Source organism: Solanum verrucosum, unplaced genomic scaffold, assembly GCF_900185275.1.
Source record: "Solanum verrucosum unplaced genomic scaffold, falcon-dt-bn FXZP01000117.1, whole genome shotgun sequence".
Classification (NCBI taxonomy): domain Eukaryota; kingdom Viridiplantae; phylum Streptophyta; class Magnoliopsida; order Solanales; family Solanaceae; genus Solanum; species Solanum verrucosum.
In genome coordinates, this window is record NW_026020014.1 from 2034339 (window position 1) to 2053821 (window position 19483).

Below are 19483 nucleotides of genomic sequence, written 5' to 3' on the forward strand. Positions count from 1 at the left end.
ATAATTCAGATCCTAGTCATAAAATAAAGTCAAGTTTGATTTGTTTTGCATCACATTCTGCAACTATGCTGGCATAATCAAGTCATTTTCAATTTTACTTTTACAAAAAAAAAAGGTAATTAGTACATTTTATTTCCTTTGTTTATTCTTTAGGCTGAAAAATGAACCACTAAAATTTTCAATTTGGAGAGAGCTCCAGTTGTAAATTTTTTGTCCACCAATTATCTCCCATCTCACTACGCGTAAGTCGTAAATCGTAATCCATACTTCACGATAGAAAAACTTACTCCCTCTTTCCACCAAAAAAAATAATAATTTAAATTTGAATATTAAAAATTTAAGTTTTAAAAAAAATACTCATATAAGAAAACTAGATTAAAATAAATTTTGGTTGATTCTGAATGTGCCACCTAGATTTGAGACGGAGAGATTAAAAAAGGAAGAAGAAGATTCTCCAGTTAAGTTTGACCTTTTTTTTCAGACAAAAATTACTATATTTTCTCTCTTTTCTGTTTAGAAAAAAAAAGAAAAAAAAGAGTAATTAACTCCAGTTTGTAAGAAAAAGTCGAGCCAAAAAGGGTAAAAAGAAATAAAAAAGATGATTTGACTGGCGTAGTATAAATATATACAATTTATTAGAACAGCATTTTTGTTATCATTGGATAAAATCGGCGTCACAGACAATCCTCCAATTGCATAAACCATAGCGCAGTAAAACTGAAGTTTTTGTCTTCATCTGCTCATCTGTTTCTGCTAATTTTGATTGATTGCTGTGAAAAGGTGAACTCATGGCGGCTCTATTATCCACTTAACTTAATTCTGTAAAATTTATTGAGATGTATTTTTGTTGGCGAAGAATTAAATATCGATTTTTATTCATGTTTCAATTTCAGGAGCGAATTGTTTTTAATTTTGGAGTGACAAAGATGGGGTTTTTAATTGATTGCGGCTTTTATGGATTCCGCGTCGGAGTGATTTGACGACAGTTGGGTTTTTATTTTTTATCGAGAATAACGTGTTCTTCTTCTCATCATATATACTGTCTGCGCTCTATAAAAAGGTTTGCTTATCTCAAATCTTTCTTGTTTTATTTGGATTGTTTTCGATTACAATTTTTGATTTTTTTTGGGTGGATACTCATTTCTAGGCTTAGGGCTTTTGTTGAATGATGTGTACTTGATCAACCTGTAAACTGGTGATTTGTGTCGTCGTTCCGAGAATTCCGATCTGCGGAAGTATTTGGAGTTGCAGCCTGTTATTGAGGCAGCAAGGTTTTTTTCTGTAATCAGTGAAGACATTGTGTGGTCAACTTGTTAAGGGTTTTATATTGTTGTTTGGATCAGATACTTTTTCTTAAGGGAAATTTTGGTATAAGGAACTGGATATGAGGGTCGAAAATGAATGAGATTATAGCAATGAGAGGCACAGAAGGTCTCATTTGTTGATGGATAGGACATCCCTTGATCTTTTAGGGTTGCTGAAATCGTGGATCCCTCAGCGGGATTCTTCTGCTGACGTGTCGAGGGATTTTTGGATGCCCGACGAAAGCTGTAGGGTATGTTATGAGTGTGATTCTTTGTTCACATTGTTAACCGGAGGCATCATTGTCGACTTTGTGGACGTGTTTTCTGTGCCAAGTGCACATCTAACTCTATTCCTGTACCACCTCGCGAACCAAGGTTACTACAAGAGGAGTGTGAAAAAGTCAGGGTCTGTCATTATTGTTACAAGCAATGGAAGCAAGGTTTTAATCATGCTATTCAGGTTTCTAACTTGGATTCCAATACTTTCCTTTCTGCGGCTAGTTTTATCAGCGTAAAATCTAGTGGAACTGGTGACAGTAGTAGCAGTTCCATTACTTCAGTGCCACACTCTCCTGTACTTAGTTCATGCCAATCAACAGTAATGGAATCTTCTTTGGTCAGACAAAATAATGTTGCTACAGCAAAAGGGAGCACTGATCCTGCTGATATAGGGATCGGGGATCCATTGACAAGCCAATTTTCATTTTGCACAACTAGGTACTTTTCTTCACATCTTTACTGATTTTTCACCTTGGAAAGTTGCAACATCTGTCATTTCTTTGTTCTCAAATGTTAATAGGTAGATACCTGTAATGGTTTAGGCATCTTTTATACTAGATAGTGAATGAGGTAGATTGGCCTTACTTGAGTTATTTGTGATCACCCTCAGGCTTTGCCCTCTCTATCAGATTTGATTCTACAATTTTTCTGTATGCCAAAAGTGGCATTAGTTAAACCCATGTTTCAAACATTTTCCTTTCTTAAGTACTATTGAAAAAGAAAATTAGAAATATCATGTGCTTTGGATGGAAATTCTTTAACAACGAATATCAGAAGCAATATTATAAAGGCCGTGCTGATATTTGCTACCTGGTCAAGGCCTTTATGGTGGCACATATGTTGTCATTGCAAGACTTGGTTTTCCCAAGGTCAGCTATATCCAAGCAGTGACTAGTCAGAGGATACCTGATGCTATTCTTACATGCAACTTGCAAGATAATTAACCAGCGATAGTACCTGACCAATCTCCTTTGACCCTAATAGATAATAAGCTGAATAGAGAATGGAGAAATAATCTCAGTTTCAAAAAAAAAGAAAGGAGAAATAATCTGTTTCCACTTCCATAGTTATTTCTTTCATTCCTCAATGAGCTCATGAGTCCAGAGATGAAAATAGGAAATCTAGCTCCACTTTTCTAGTGATTTGATGAAAGTTGGATTTTATTGAGAATAATGTTTTTTCCTTGTTGCTTTTGTAAACTCACTTCCAACTTCCCTTTCCTATTTGAGATTGTTTTAATTTTTAAAGATTGATTTGCTCTATTTGACTGCCTTTCTTGCTACTTGAGGTCGACATGTATTTCACTTCAGTTAACTGTTTCTTGTTATTTTCTGGAATCAGGAGTTATGATGAAGATGATGAGTATGGTGTTTACCAGTTAGATTCCCAAGGAAAACATTATTCTCAGACTAATGGATACTTTAGTTATGTTGACTATGATGACAATGATAAGGACTATGGATCACATAAAGTTCATCCTAATGGGGAAGCTACTGATGAAAAAAGTGTGAGCAGCTTGTCCTCGCAGAATAAATTTGATCCCCAAGCTTCTGAAGAAGTGCAGCAGATTGTAAAACAGGATATTGGTGACGAATGTGAAGCTTCATCATCCCTATATGCTGCGCAAGATGCTAATCTGGAACCTGTGGATTTTGAAAGCAGTGGAATTCTGTGGCTCCCACCTGAACCTGAAGACGAAGAAGATGAACGGGAAGGAATGCTGTTTGATGATGATGATGATGGAGATGCTGCAGGAGAGTGGGGATATTTACATGCGTCAAGCAGTTTTGGAAGTGGTGAGTATAGAGGTAGGGACAGGTCAAATGAAGAGCAAAAGAAGGTAGTCAAGAATGTTGTTGATGGCCACTTCAGGGCTTTAGTGTCTCAGCTTATGCAGGTTGAAAAACTTGTCATTGGTGAGGAAGACGACAAAGAGAGTTGGTTGGAGATAGTTACATCCCTATCGTGGGAAGCTGCAACACTTTTGAAACCAGACACAAGCAAAGGTGGGGGAATGGACCCTGGGGGATATGTAAAGGTGAAGTGTATTGCATCTGGGCATCGTAGTGACAGGTGAACAAAATAAAGTTTTTCATTTTGGTGCACTATATTGCTCAGCTCTTTGTTCGAATCTTGCCTCTTATATTGCATGGAGTTAGGATTAGTAGCTACACAACTTCTGAAATTGGAGAATTGGAGCATTATTGTGGTTCATGTATCTGCATGCACAATCTCTCACTATTTTTCTGTCTCCCCCCTCCCTCCCTCCCTCTTTGCGTGTGAGTCATTTGTGTCTGGTGAGATAGCTTGTGTTCCCCCCCTTAAAACTTTCAATTCTTTGCCCTCAACTAATATTTGGTGAAGTTGTTGTAGCATTTCAATGAGTAGAGTTGTTTAGAATTGGGGTTGCTTTTTCCTATGATTAACTTGTCTTATTGTGCTAGCTATAAATAGGGTGTGGCATAATTGGGCAGCTTTTATTTCTTGTGTTATGTTCTTGCTTCTTCTTCTTCTGTTTTTATCTGCCCTTCTTCACCTCCTTTTGTTGTTGTGTACATTTTTAGTTATATCTTCTCTCATTTGAACTCGTTCCATTAAATAGTGCTGTGGTGAAAGGAGTTGTCTGCAAGAAAAATGTAGCTCATCGGCGAATGACATCAAAAGTAGAGAAAGCCCGCATAGTAATCCTCGAAGGTGCTCTCGAGTACCAGCGCGTCTCTAACCACTTATCAAGTTTCGCTACATTGTTGCAGCAGGTTTTGATGATTTTACCTTTTCTTCAAAGACTTTTAACTAATAATGTTATGCTCTTGTGCTTAAACATGTTTTTTGCTATTCAGGAAATGGATCATCTGAAGATGGCTGTTGCCAAAATTGATGCACACAATCCAGATGTCCTTCTGGTGGAAAAATCTGTTTCTCGCTATGCACAGGACTACCTCTTGGAAAAAGATATATCACTTGTCTTAAACATCAAAAAACCAGTCTTGGAGCGTATAGCTCGCTGCACTGGTGGTCAAATAGTTCATTCAGTAGATCATCTCTCATCTCAAAAGATGGGATACTGTGACATGTTTCATGTTGAGAAGTTTTTGGAAGAACATGGTACAGCTGGAGAGATTGGAAAGAAGCTTGTAAAGACACTGATGTACTTTGAAGGCTGTCCAAAGCCACTGGGATGCACCGTAAGTTTATTATAATTACAAGAAGAATAAGATGTAGATAACTATCTATTGACTAGATATGATCTAAATAGTTATCTGAAACCTACTTTATGAAAATGACCAAGTTCTTTTAACAAAAATCTTTGAAGTATTCCCTGGATATTGAAATATTTAATTGGCTCTCTTTGCATGGGTCGTCTCAGATATTACTCCGTGGTGCAAATAGGGATGAATTGAAGAAAGTGAAGCGTGTGGTTCAATATTCTATTTTCGCGGCTTATCATTTGGCTTTAGAAACATCCTTTCTTGCTGATGAAGGAGCTTCTCTTCCTGAACTTCCTTTGGATTCTCCGATAACTGTGGCACTTCCAGATAAACCATCAACAATCGACAGATCCATCTCAACTATACCTGGTTTTATGATTCCTGCCGATGAAAAAACTCTAGGGCCGCTATCTGGCAGTGAGCCACAAAGATCAATGAGTGCTCCGCCAACTGACCTGGCCAAGGCTGTCAGCAATTGTGCTCAGAAAATGGGTGTGTCAGAGTCTCCTGGCGTGTGTGCTACTAAAGACACCTTGTCTTCCTTCTGCAAGCCCTCTCTTGATCATGAATCTGTCAAAAGTATTATGGATATGATGAAGTGCTCTGAGGTAAAAGCATCAGTAGCCAACGATGTCCAAGATGCCCATGGAAACAAGTTCCTTTCTACTAGTTTTAGTCCTTCACAGGAGGTTGATCAAGACTTGTTGTCACAGAGTGTTCAAAATGAATGCAATGCTATGGATGTGAACCAAGCTGGGGAAGACGCCCCTGATGAATTGACTTCTTTGAAGAAAGAGTTCTCTCCATCTCCATCCGACAATCAAAGCATTTTGGTTTCCTTGTCGTCCCGATGTGTTTGGAAGGGAACTGTCTGTGATAAGTCTCGTCTCTTTCGGATTAAATACTATGGGAGCGTAGATAAGCCATTGGGTCGTTTTCTACGAGACCAATTGTTTGATCAAGTAATCTCTCCCTCCCTTTCTTTATGCTAGAAACATTTCCAATATGCTCAAGGTGACTGAAAGGATCTTCACTTTTTTTTTCTTCAATTTGTGTTCTCAGAGTTACAGGTGCCATTCATGTGAGATGCCTTCAGAAGCTCATGTTCAGTGTTATACACACCGACAGGGTACTCTAACAATTTCTGTTAAGAAGCTGCTGGAAATTCTTTTGCCAGGTGAAAAGGAAGGAAAAATATGGATGTGGCGCAGATGCCTTAAATGTCCACGCGATAATAAGGGCTTTCCACCAGCAACTCGGAGAGTAGTAATGTCTGATGCTGCTTGGGGCTTGTCCTTAGGGAAGTTTCTAGAACTTAGCTTTTCAAACCATGCAGCTGCAAGTAGGGTGGCAAACTGTGGTCATTCATTACATAGAGATTGTCTTCGATTTTACGGGTATGATCTTACTCTCTTGGTAGTATGATTCTTGGTCGCACACAATATTTAATATGTTGGCATGATTTTCTAGAGTTAATGGTCAAAAAGACTAAGCTATGATGATAATATATCTTGCTGGAAAATATTGACACGTTGAGTATATTTTGCAATACTCATTTTGTAACTTTTGCAGCTTTGGGAAGATGGTTGCTTGCTTTCGCTATGCATCCATTGATGTTCACTCAGTATACCTTCCTCCCTCAAAACTGGATTTCAACTATGAGAATCAGGAATGGATACAACATGAAGTGAATGAGGTACAAAGAATGTGATTGGATTTTGAGTTGCTGGCATCTGATATCTCCCTTTACTGATTTGCTGTTGTAAAATAAGCAGGTCATTTTCCGAGCTGAACTTTTGTTCGCTGAGGTTCTGAATGCAATTCGGCTTTTGGTAGAGAAGAGATCTGGGAGACAACTTAACAGCCGCATTAATGTACCTGAAGCAAGACGTCAGATTTCTGATTTGGAAGGGATGTTGCAGAAGGAGAAACAAGAATTTGAGGTATGAGTCAACGAATTAGACTTGTGAGTAGGGTTCAGTGATCACTAATTGACCATTGTTTAACCTACATGGTCCTGCAGACATCATTAACTACTCTCTCCCTAGCACTACTTCTCTGTGCTTGTTGGATGTTGACTACTGGTAATTACACTTAAGTGCTCCACTTGTTTTTTCTTGAGTGACCAGTAACCTCTCTGACAAATAGGTCTATATATAATTCCCTATGTCAGTTTGATTGCGGTTTTATAACCTTGTCATGCTTGGGGAATACAAACTGTGGTGATATTATCTTCTCTGCTGTCTGTGTTGCAATCTGTCTACTGACACTCTCTGATGCATCAGATATTGTATTGCTTGTTTTCATTGTTAACGATTTGCATTGTTGAGCTTAACTTGTGTGTCTTGATCTTAGAGGATATTTCTAATCCGCTTTTGATATTAGCAGGAATCTCTCCAGAGAATTCTGATGGAGGAAGTGAAAAAGGGGCAGTCTGTTGATATTTTGGAGATCAATCGATTGAGAAGACAGCTCCTTTTTCAATCTTATGTTTGGGACCACCGTCTAGTATATGCAGCCAGTATGGATGACAAGAGGCATTGGATTAATGGAGATGTCACCTCTTTGGAACCTGAGAAACCGTTGGTTTGTGATGATAAGTTCACTGATCTGGATAATTGTGCTGATCCCAGCAAATGTCCTAATAGCTCTGAATCTGTTCCTGCAATTTTAAAGGCTGGTGAAAATGGGGATGAACAAAGAAGTGTTTGCCAAAACAGTCACATGGATGCTGTTCATCAAGAATCTGCAGTTGATTTTGATGCTGATTGTGCAATCGAAAACCCACCTGGTCTTCCTGTTGCAACAAAAAGTTTCTGCGGATCACATCCAGAAGAATCTATATTACAGCGGCGAAGAGCACTATCCGCTGGGCAGTTCCCAAACATGGAGAGTTTGTCAGATACTCTCGAGGCAGCTTGGACTGGTGAAACAACTTCCGGTGTTGTAGTGATAAAGAGTGATACCTGTAAATCTTCTGAACCACTTCTGGTGAATACATTGACAACTGGAATGGCGGAAAAAGTGTACACTGAAGACCATGGGACTATGCTGTCTCAATCTCCTTCTCTGTTAGCCTCTAAAGGCTCCGAAAACATGGAAGACTCTGGGAGCTGGTTAGGTATGCCTTTTATTAGCTTCTACCGGACTCTGAACAAAAACTTTTTACCAAGTGCTCAGAAACTGGATCCACTTGGGGGATATAATCCAGTATACATTTCATCATTTCGGGAATCAGATGCCCAAAGTGGAGCAAGATTGCTCCTACCTGTTGGGGTTAATGATACTGTTATACCAGTGTATGATGATGAGCCCACCAGTATTATATCTTATGCACTAGCGTCTCATGATTATCATGCTCAACTATCCGATGAGCTTGAGAAATCTAAGGATGCTTCTTTGGACTCTAACTTTTCGTTCCACTCACTGGATTCCAGTAATCTGCACTCCCCTCAATCATTTGATGAAATGGTTTTAGAATCCTACAGAAGTCTTGGATCTATGGATGAGAGTCTCTTGTCCTTGCCCATTTCTCGCAGCTCTTTTGATTTGGATCCACTCTCATACACAAAGACACTGCATGCCAGAGTTTCTTTTGGAGATGATGGATCGCTGGGGAAAGTGAAATACTCAGTGACTTGTTATTATGCAAAGCGCTTTGAAGCCTTGAGGCGGATATGTTGTCCTTCAGAGATGGATTTCATAAGATCTCTTAGCCGCTGTAAGAAGTGGGGGGCCCAAGGAGGCAAGAGCAACGTTTTCTTTGCTAAAACCTTGGATGATCGATTTATTATCAAGCAAGTGACAAAGACAGAGCTGGAATCATTTATGAAATTTGCTCCTGAATATTTCAAATATCTTTCTGAATCAATAATCACGGGGAGTCCAACTTGTTTGGCAAAAATTCTGGGGATCTATCAGGTATTTGTAATAAGTTGACTACTTCAGCTTCTCAAATTGCTGATTTAGAATTTACAAAGCTCTCTGTGACTAGACTCGCAGCACAAATAATGATCTGATTGCTGTGAATTATGAGGCAAATTTTAGTTATGCTCTGGGGAAACATGATTGATATGATGGATTCTTGATTAATGGGTTGTGAAATTAGTATTTACTTTCTTTATGGCCTTCTAACTCTAAAGCCAGATGATATTATATCCTTTAGGGGTCGTTTGGTTGGGAACAAGTTATCCCAGGATTAGTTATCATTATGATATAAAGGGTGGGATAAGTTATCCCAAACACGACAACCAAACAAGATACAAAATTTTTACCCCATCATTATTTTCTTATCCCATCACTATTTATTTTTATCCCTCACACCAAACGACCCCTTAAGGTGATATTGATTAAAAGCATGACCTTCTAGGTGAATGAACCACAAAGCATGGGGTGCATATTTCTTGCTGCAGTATTTGGATGTAGTTACCGATATAACCAGTTCATTATTTTTCTTTCTGTGTATTCTGGCTAGTCATAGCACACATATTGTATAATTTTATTATTATCAGTTCATTTAGAGTTTTTATTTCTATTGGTTTCTGTGAAGGTGTCATCAAAACAGCTTAAAGGAGGAAAGGAATCTAAAATGGATGTGCTAGTTATGGAGAACCTTCTATTTGGGAGGAAACTGGCAAGGCTTTATGATCTGAAAGGTTCTGCAAGGTCTCGTTACAATCCTGATTCCAGTGGAAGCAACAAAGTCTTGCTGGATCAGAACTTGATTGAATCAATGCCAACTTCACCTATTTTTGTTGGAAACAAAGCAAAAAGACTTTTGGAGCGAGCTGTATGGAATGATACTGCTTTTCTTGCTGTAAGTTTTTGTGCTTACATTTAATGAATTTACTGTCGACTACTTGCACCTATTGTGGTTGGATCATGTAACAGTTTCTTGTCTGCGATGGTCCATCAAAGCTTTGTAAGTTGGGATTGCTGTAGATTGAAGCATTTCCAACCCGTAAGATTCTCATATCTATTCAGAACAAGTTAGTTTGTGTTTGGTACTAGGATTGGGTGTGGAAGAGGGAGGGGAAAAACACCTTTGTTAATCATAAGGAGTTGAGCAATTGATGACGGTCCAGCAGAATCTGGGGGGTGTTTGAGACTCAACGAACCTCATCATTCCCTTCCCAATTTCCACACCCAAAACTAAATAAGTAAAATAGATTAGATTATGACGGGAATAGAGAGGAGATTTGGGTTCAATCCCTCCAAATTCTTCCATTGCGCAAAAAGATTAAATTGGGGATGGTCACTTTAACCTTCACTTCTTCTCCAGATAAGGATTCAGATGCTTGCCTTTCCCAAAGCCCATCATCTTCGTCCTACATAAACCACAGTTTGGGTGCCAAGAATGGAAAGGAAAGAGCTAGAATATTTAAATGTCCACTGTTCTTCTTGTGTGCTTGATAGTAGGAAAGGGGTGAGAAAGTGGTTAAAATATTTTTTACTAGAAACAATATCCTCCATAGCAAATCAGTCCTTCAAAAAAAAATGCAGATCCTGGAGGGAAGTGTCAAGTATCCTTTCATTTCAAATACAGACATACAAGAAAATTTGTTCCTTTCCTATTTTACTTTGCTTTTCTCAAGAAGAGAAACTTTTTTTTGACATCTAACTGAAAACCATTATGCTGTTGTATATGTGTTACATTTTCTTATAATCAGCATATAAGTGTATACTCACTTTCTAACAAATTCCTTCTGTGGTCAAGGTTAGTGAGGTTCTTGACTAACCGAGTAAATTATCCTTGCAGGCAGTTGATGTGATGGATTACTCACTGTTGGTTGGGGTTGATGAAGAGAAGAATGAGCTTGTTGTTGGGATTATTGACTTCATGAGACAATATACGTGGGATAAGCACTTGGAGACTTGGGTTAAGGCCTCTGGGATCCTTGGTGGACCCAAAAATGCGCCACCGACCATAATCTCACCTAAGCAGTACAAAAAGAGGTTCCGAAAGGCCATGACCACCTATTTCCTGATGGTCCCTGATCAGTGGTCACCAACATCTGTTGTTCCCAGTAAGTCGCTGACTAATTTATGTGACGAGAACATGCAAGGTGGATGATCTGCCGAGTGAATTTGTTAATGCTGTTTGTCAGTATATTGAGCACATAAGTGGGTTTATTGCATTGGTTATCCCAGGTTCATACATCTGTAGTAGTTTCGGTTCCCATTCTTTTGGAACGCAATTCCAGTTGCGTTCTCCCTAAATGGGAGAACACTTGATTTCTTGTTGGAGAACTGTGAGGCTTGTATTTCGTTGAAAGTCTCTGCTGCTTAGAATTCAGGTGTCCCTCCGTGGATATAATGTTGTACATTTTTTTTTTTGTTTCATTAATTTATTTTTGCTTTTGTTGGGTAAAATTCAAGGTATACATGAGTTCCAAAGGATCAATGCCAATTTTATAGAATGCATGATTTTGGAACAGTTTAGCTGGTGTATCGAACTACTTTTTTTTTTTCCTCCAGTGTATTTTATTTTTTGTAATTGTAATATTTTTTCTCTGATTTCTACCCCGTTGGGTTGATGTCCATGTTCTTCTCTGTATAATCTTTAACGGAAACAGAGCTAATGGAATTAAGTTTTCAGATGGTGGACTTGTGGTCCAAATGGTTGAAGAAGTAATTGTAATGCATCTACCTATCTCATACTTAAATTCATAAAGCTTTAAACTGACCCAATCCAGTTGCAGTAACTTGTGTGTTATGAGGAAAAACAATGGGATACTTAATAATTGATACTATTTTACATTTTGAGCATGAAAAGGAAGGCCCTTTAAGCAGCATACACTACTGAACAAGTAAGGTGGGACTCTGGAACGAGTAATCCCTGTTTTATTGTGTTATTTGACAGTAGTATGAAAGTGATGAGATCGATCCTAACTGAACTCAGCAGAATCAGTTACATGAAGCCAGCATCTTTGCAGGAGCTCTATGAGTTCTTCATCTCTGCATATAGACATAATAATAAGTTACTTGTTCATCACACGATTATTATTATTATTACGTATACGTACCTTGAATTAGAACAAAATCTGGTGAGTTGTTGGCAGTAACGAGGGCCTTCATCATATCCTTCACAAGTGATCTCTCCATTCTCATCTCTATAACAAACTATCCCTGTTGACTCATCTTCAAATATCTATCAACAGTGAAAACAGATATCAGTAAACAATTGTAGTGAAAATTTATATGTTATTTTTTGACAAAGGAGATTCAATATAATATAAGATGAAGGAGGAAAAAAAACCTTAAGTTTTGGGGTTGAAGTTGATCTGATCTGAAGAGCAGTAGGTTTGATTGAAATATTTTGATCACTTGCACATGAGTACACCAACACTACTCTTTGTGCAGGATTTTCTCTTTTGTTGGAACATGATTTCTTCCAAATTAGAGGAGTAGCAGCAAAAGAAGAGTGTCTCACAGCCATAATTAGTATGGGAAAAAATAACAATGGAGGAACAAGGATGAGAAGATAAAATTATAAATGAAATGTTGATTGTTCTATACAGTATTTAATAAATTAAACCAAACTAATTAAGGCCTTGTATTAATATTAAAGTATTCGAATGATTTGATGTTAATCCTTGGGTTTTTGTTTGTAAGCTAAAGAGGATGATATTAATTATTATATTATTAATATACGGGAAACTAATATTGGGTGTTTTGTCAATTGTCACGATGCATTATCTAATTATATAGATTTCAAAGGGGGAAGTGGGACCTATCAGCATTATCTTCAAACTACTACTATTTAATGTATTGTGTTGGTATATTTATAAGGGCTTATAAAGTCATTTGGTCAGTTGATTACATTTTTTATTTTCCTAGTTGATTGATTTATTTGTTGGTGGGTCTCTCATCCTCTCAGTGTGATAAGGTATGTTTGTCTCAATTTTCATGAAAACTAAAATAAGAAATTAAGAAGATTATGGGTGTTTTCGGTAAAAAAAAAATGTATTCCGTTAAAAATATTTTTTTTTTAAAAAGTAAGTGGTTTTTTTACATTAAAAAAAAATTCTAAAAGAATTTACGTATAATTAAATAAATATTACTTATGAGAGACGAGTGAAGATGAAGTGTGTTGAAGAGTGAGGAGAACATAATTAACAGTTAATGTTTGATGTCGCTTATATAACCTGTTTCTACTTTCATTTGGAAAGTTATACCCCCCACCCACCCCAAAAAAAAACTTGTTTTTAGAGAAAAAATATTTTTGAAATTATTTAACCAATCTAAGATGGAAAAACTAAAAAAATATTTTTTAATAAACAGGAAAGAAACATATATTTATTAATAATAAGAAAGAAGTCTATTTATGACTTTTTCTATAACTATAACATAAAGATTTTTGTTAATAATAATGGAGCAAAGTCAGAGTACTTGGAGATCCACAAGGAGAATTGTGTTTTATCCCTTATATATTGAATTCAAATTAATAGGATTAATGAATTTTAGATACAGATTGATTAATTAAAGTAACACTTAAAGAAATGACAACTTTGTTTTTTTGAATGACTAGTTTCGATTGATTATTCCCAATAAAGTGAGATTAAAATGTATTATCTCACTGATATGTTTTTTTCTTTTATAGTGAGGTTTCCCTTTATAGTTGTTATCTCGAAGTTGATAGTCCCACACTTAATACTTGTTTATCATTTATTTTCTGAGAAAAACAAGGAAGTCAAATGTAAAATTTCAGTATGAAACAACTCTATTAGCACTACTATAATTTTAATTAAGCATTTTATTAATCTTTTGTGGCTTCTCATACAATCAGAAGCCAATACAATCCTTTACGTTATCTCAGAAGCATCTTTTGGTTGAAAGAGGAAACGTGTTGGACCTATATGTAATTTCAAGTTTAACTATCAGATTAGTAAAAAAAATCATGTACTTAGTAACACTCCGTAAAAACTGGAATTTATAAATAAAAAGCTTTCGCGGTTCATCCAACCTCTTTTCCACTAAATAAGGTAGAAGATATTTTTATAAACAAACAACTTCTTAGAAATTATGCAAATGTATGTTAGTTTTAATACAACAAATCAGAAATAATATCAAAATAATTTAATCTTTACATAATTAATCTCAACATAAATTGACTTCAAACTAAACAACCCGTAAGAGTGACAAATAAGCCTATAAAAGCAATAGTTGCTCAACCCGTCCATTTATTACTCAATTTACTTTAATTTGTTCAACTCAATTTATTTAAAAGTTAAGTTAATATATAATCCAAACTGATCAATATACGAAACCTTATCAGCTCAAGTAACATTAAAATCATTTAACATCCGCCTATTTATTATCTCAATTCATTTCATTTTAACCCGTTCAAATTTAACTCAATCCATTATTATTTTGTTTCGAAACATAGAAATAGAGGATCAGCTCATGCTAAATAGGGGATAAAGTAGTACGTGGTGACAAAAGCCCAAGGAAGGGCCCCGACATTCCTTTCAATTTTTTGGTTTACTAAAACAGTACCTTACTGTGTTTTAATAGTACTAACAGTTGGATTAATTATGTTAACATTAACACCTAATAAGAGAGACAAAAAGTTTTGCTTTGCACTACGGTAACAATAACACTTTACTAGGAGTATTTTTTTTTTAACCTTTAATTATTCAGTCTTAGGAGCATGAGCCCACCCTACAACACAATTTTGGGCTTTAATAATAACATTATCAATAACCTTAAAAGACGCTTCCCATCTTCTTACATTATTACATATTGGAGTTATAAAATATCCATGAAATTTGTTCTTGTAATCTGAAGTTGTTGCTCATGTTTTTTTCTTTTTGATGGTATGAAAGTATAGAGAAGTTGGAGTGTGTAGTAGAGATTTCGGGTATAGGTTGGAGGGGGTTTAGACCATTTTCTCTTCAAATATATAAAAAAAAGTTAACAACTTCAAAAATTAGATGCAAGTTCTAAGCATTGCTATGCAAAAAAAAATATTATGAAAACTAATAATAGGTAATTTGGTAAAACTGATATTCTCTCCGTTGCAATTTACGTAGTCTACTCAATATTTAAGATTATTTTTAAAAAAAAATTTGCAGTCTAAAACAAATCATAAATCATCTCTATAGAGTAACATTAAACAAAAAGTTTAAAACAAAAAACAAAATAAAGGTCACTCTTTTAACATGTTAAAAATAAAAAGTATGTTACAGTAGTTGAGACATACGGACTAACTTGCTACATTATTATATTTTATATTAATAGGTCGCTAGGGAGTTGGTTTAGAATTTACATATGAGCCATGTAGATATTAAATATTGTATAGATATATTATGTTTGATAGTTGATTTGGAAGTAAATTATTCATATATAAAACTAATAGTGTTTAGTTTGCAATTTAAAAATCCGCATAACTATTACATATAAAATTAAAACATAGTTAACTAATTTATGCATAACTGATACATCATACATATATATAAAAATACATAAATTACTCATAATTAATTCATACGTTACTATATATATGCATAACTCTAGCGAGCAACCAAACGTCTCTTAATAGCATAAAAAAATGTTTAAAGGGTGCATATAACCTATGGTAAATCATACTAAAAAATAATCCATGATTTGATAATCCATCCATTTTATAACTTTGACGAACTTTTCTCGTCTCCCAAAGCATCACACACCTCCATGAGTTTTTTTTTTACAAGTACAAGTTTTTTGTTTGTTTTCTTCCTTGTCCTCACTAGTCCAGTACCAAACCAGGAAGGACTACAAACACTGTTGTTTCATTTTCCCTTCAGCTCTTCAACACAGGGCCTGAAACTCATCATTTTTGTATGTGGTCTTTGTCCTCTGCTTACCACTCCAATGCATGTTCTTCTAATACTTACCTAATATTCAACAGTTCTTCTGATGAACCTCCTGCTTCCTTTTGCATTGGCATGTTTTATTACTGTTCTCTACTTCACCTAAACTAAACTTTTCTTTAACATGTAGAAATTCCTCCAAAAATCTTACTGCATTTATATATGGATCTTGCAAGTGCTAACTACTGTGAACCTCCACCTCTGTTTCCATCTCAAGGGGTAAATGTTTCTAGATTGTTCTTTTATGTTTCTTGAATGATATTATGTAAATGGGGTTTCTTTTTATTGCTGATGATTCTTGATTTTGTTATTGACAGGAAGCAACATTAGAAGGGAAAAATGAGTACCCATTCTTGGATAGTTTCCCTGACCCGCTTTGCAAACTTAATCTAAAGGAGACATCTGATTTTGTGAAGTCATTGCCAACAGCAAGCAATGGAGCAGGGTTTTTAAGGAAAGAAGGAGTAAGTTCAGTGACAAGGAGGAATATGGATGCTCCATCAACACCGGGTCGACCCATTTTCAGCTTCAGTGTTGGGAATTTTTCAAGAAAAAATTTCCCTTCTAAGTGGGATGATGCAGAGAAATGGCTTGTTAATGGAAGTTCTATTCAAGATTCCCCTGCTTCTCATCATAATAGTAATAATGGCTTAAAGCCAGCATTAGAATCCTCAAAATTGTTAAAGCAGTGCAATGGGTTCAAGCTTAAAGAAACTGAAAATGTCTTTGCAGAAAAAAACAGAGTTACAGATGAAAAGGTATCTAAAGTAGCTTCAGATTTTCAGGTGCCTTTACCTTTACACCATCACCATATTTCTGCTGGAGCTGCCAACACTGTTTTTGCTGCAACTGATGTTTTTCTAAAAGGTAAAAAAAAAAAGGAGCTTGTTTTTACCCTTAGCTTTATCAATTACAGTTCAAGATTTAAACTTGATAGAAGTTTCAATCTTTAAGGGCATTAGCACTGACCTAATTGTACATGTTAAATTTTGGGTTCTGGATTGAAATTTTAGTGAATTCTCACATATATATCTATGCTGGGAGTCAAAAGTAAAAGTACAGTTGAACAAAAGGTCTTGGGTATAAACTTGGTTTTGTTAGAATATATGTATATCTGCCCCTGCATGCTACACAGCAATGTGTATTATATCTTTTTAGGTTCTAGCTCTAATTTTGGTAAAATCTAAAACTGATAAAAGGGAACAACTTTATGAATATTATGGTGGATGTTGAAGGAATACCAGTTTTATTGTAACTGCAGATAAGTTCACAGATGAAGTGGAATCTATTTATCCCAAATCTAGGTGCTTAGAACCTACAAAAGAAGGATTTTTGTTTGGAAATGCGGCAGGAAAATCAATGAAAGAGGCAACAATGGAGGCAATTCATGAGATTAAACACAGAGATATTGGGACAGAAATGACCCCAATTGGCAGCTCTACTACTTCAAGATGCCATACTCCATTCAAAAGCCCATCGCCTGCTCGACACAATACCCCTGCGGACAGATCTGGACCATTGGCCTTACCAAGTTCAGGTTCCGATAGCACAGTTGATATCATGCAATTTCAGGAGTGCCATCTAGCAAAATTGCAGTTTGGGACACAATTTGATTCTGTTACAACCAATTGGAGTTCGAGGGAAGAAGAAGAGGAGGATGTATCGAAGAGTTTGAGACATTTTGAGATAAATAATGAGTGTAGAAAGAGCGTCTCGGAGTCCAAAACACGTTCGTGGGAAGAAGAAGAGAAGAACAAATGCTGTCTCAGGTCAGTGGCCTTTGCACTGTTCATTTCTATTTTCATGTGTACTTGGAGCTTATTAGTTTTAACATTTATTTTGAGTTGTAGGTACCAAAGAGAAGAATCAAAAATTCAGGCTTGGATAAACCTCCAAAATGCAAAAGCAGAAGCTCAATCCAAAAAACTTGAGGTGTTTTATTTTATCCTTTCTTTTAACTTTTGGGCAGTAGGATTTCAATGCTAGAGCTGTTTTCATTACCTTTCATATCCTAAGAATTGTCTACAGGCCATAAAATCCATATTACGCTACTGTCTGTTTTGGCCTAACAAGCCTCACAAATTTGTTACTTGTGCTACGCCAAACGTACCACCTGAACTGTGCTCTGGTCTTATGTAAAACCTCACTTTGCTCCCTTTTTGATGTGAGATTTGCCTAAAGTAGTTTACGCACCTCTTTAGAAGTTAGTCAGTCTAAAACTCTGTCGATCCTTTTCCTTGATTACGCTCTTTAGCATGTTTCCATGAGGGTGTCAAAAGAATATAACTAAATACAGCCTCCAAAGAGTAGCTGTGCAATGTTGACTGGCTGGGAAAAATTTCTGTCTTGTATATAGTATTGATCTACATAGAGCCACTCAGTACTCTTCCATTGTGGTCCAACATGTTTCCTCCTCTTCCCCCTATGTACTGCTTATATTTTTTATCTTTTCACATGCGATGATAGCAGATTAGTCAATATTAATGCATTATTATATTTACATGCATGACAAATTCTTTCTGGAAGTTGCAAACCCATGTGAAGATGGGCACAACAGCTGCATGCAGTAATAAAATTCCTTTGAAATTGGTGTGTCCCCCCCTCCTTTTTGTTCCTAAGAAAATTATAAATGGCCAAATTTAACTTGTGCCATCAGACACTAGAAACATAAGTTATGTTTAAGGATTCTTATACAACAACTCCACACTCAGTGTGGTCCCACAAAGTGAGGAGTGTACGTAGACCTTATCTTCCTCAAAAAATTAGAGAGATTATTTCCGTTAGACCACGGGCTCAACGGTTTAAGGACTCCTATGACTACAATCCTCTTATGGCATAGCATTTTCTTCTGTTCAGGTGAAAATCCAGAAGATGAGATCAAATCTGGAAGAGAAGTTAATGAAAAGGATGGCGATAGTTCACAGAAAAGCTGAAGAATGGAGAACTACAGCTCAACTACGACACAAGGACCAAATAGAAAAAGTGGCTGATCAATCACGGAAGATGATGTTGACAAGGCAAAACTCACATCTATCTGCCCAATCTTCCTGTGGGTGTTTCCCATGCCGAAACCATCTTATTTAATTCGAATCGAGCACCAATGTTCAGTGAGATTCATTCTGTATTCCTATTGAGTTATTACTCAGAAAAAAATCTTAATGCAACACTTTTACGGGCCAACACATCATACTGTGAAGTTCTAGTAGGCGAGTCCAACTGATTGCATGAAACGATGACATTATGAGCTTTGACACTATGATGAAAAATTCGTTACTACATACTATAATGTGGCCTCACTGTGAGAATCCCAGTAAATTTTTACAAAATGGAATGTTCACAAATTGAGATAATGGTTTTGTCGGCTTTGAGGTGCGCTTTAATGAATAGTTGGTGATAGTTCATTTAGCAAACACAAACACAAACTTGCAAAAAAGTGATACTTTGTGTTCTCCGCTCTTTAATCTGGATTATCAATGCATCTACTCATCAAAGTTGGGGGTGCAACAAGTACAACATTTTTGCTTGATATTGCAAAATCTGAAGATCCTTTGTCTTGAATAGGACCACAGTTTTCCGAGGTAGTAGAATTAAGGCCTCCAGTAATCAGACTGTTCAAACTAGCAGATTCTATGTCTTAGCTGGAAAATGAAAATACAAGATGTTGATTGTTTGTCAGCTGTGCTTGTTTTTAATTTAGATTTTAACTTTTATTGTAATCATAAGTTTGATTTGATCTTAAATGTCCTGGGACCACGTTCAACTGCTACCTGGGCATAGCTTCTCATTATAAGCTGTTAAAATTGGTGCAATAATTGTACCTTGCCTTCAATTATCAATG

General features: G+C 36.2%; 3 protein-coding genes across 3 annotated transcripts; 2 read left to right on the plus strand and 1 right to left on the minus strand.

Moving 5' to 3' along the window:
* The first annotated feature begins 1301 nt into the window (after window positions 1-1301).
* LOC125820853 (1-phosphatidylinositol-3-phosphate 5-kinase FAB1B-like) lies at window positions 1302-11233 on the plus strand. The gene is given in 12 exon segments (XM_049500287.1): window positions 1302-1586; window positions 1589-2021; window positions 2925-3656; window positions 4186-4339; window positions 4424-4768; window positions 4951-5754; window positions 5855-6189; window positions 6365-6488; window positions 6568-6735; window positions 7181-8713; window positions 9342-9608; window positions 10551-11233. Coding segments are annotated over 12 exon segments (5352 nt in total). The 5' UTR covers window positions 1302-1444; the 3' UTR covers window positions 10866-11233.
* Window positions 11234-11679: 446 nt separating this feature from the next.
* On the minus strand, window positions 11680-12245 carry LOC125820721 (uncharacterized). The gene is made up of 3 exons (XM_049500144.1): window positions 12051-12245; window positions 11818-11942; window positions 11680-11749 (listed from the first exon to the last, which is right to left on the minus strand). The coding sequence occupies exons 1-3, from the start codon at window positions 12228-12230 to the stop codon at window positions 11680-11682; spliced, it is 375 nt and encodes a 124-aa protein (XP_049356101.1). The 5' UTR covers window positions 12231-12245.
* Window positions 12246-15607: 3362 nt separating this feature from the next.
* Window positions 15608-18791, plus strand: LOC125820792 (uncharacterized). Its single transcript, XM_049500228.1, has 5 exons — window positions 15608-15864; window positions 15963-16512; window positions 16907-17414; window positions 17496-17577; window positions 18502-18791. The coding sequence occupies exons 1-5, from the start codon at window positions 15808-15810 to the stop codon at window positions 18727-18729; spliced, it is 1425 nt and encodes a 474-aa protein (XP_049356185.1). The 5' UTR covers window positions 15608-15807; the 3' UTR covers window positions 18730-18791.
* The last annotated feature ends 692 nt before the right edge of the window (window positions 18792-19483 follow it).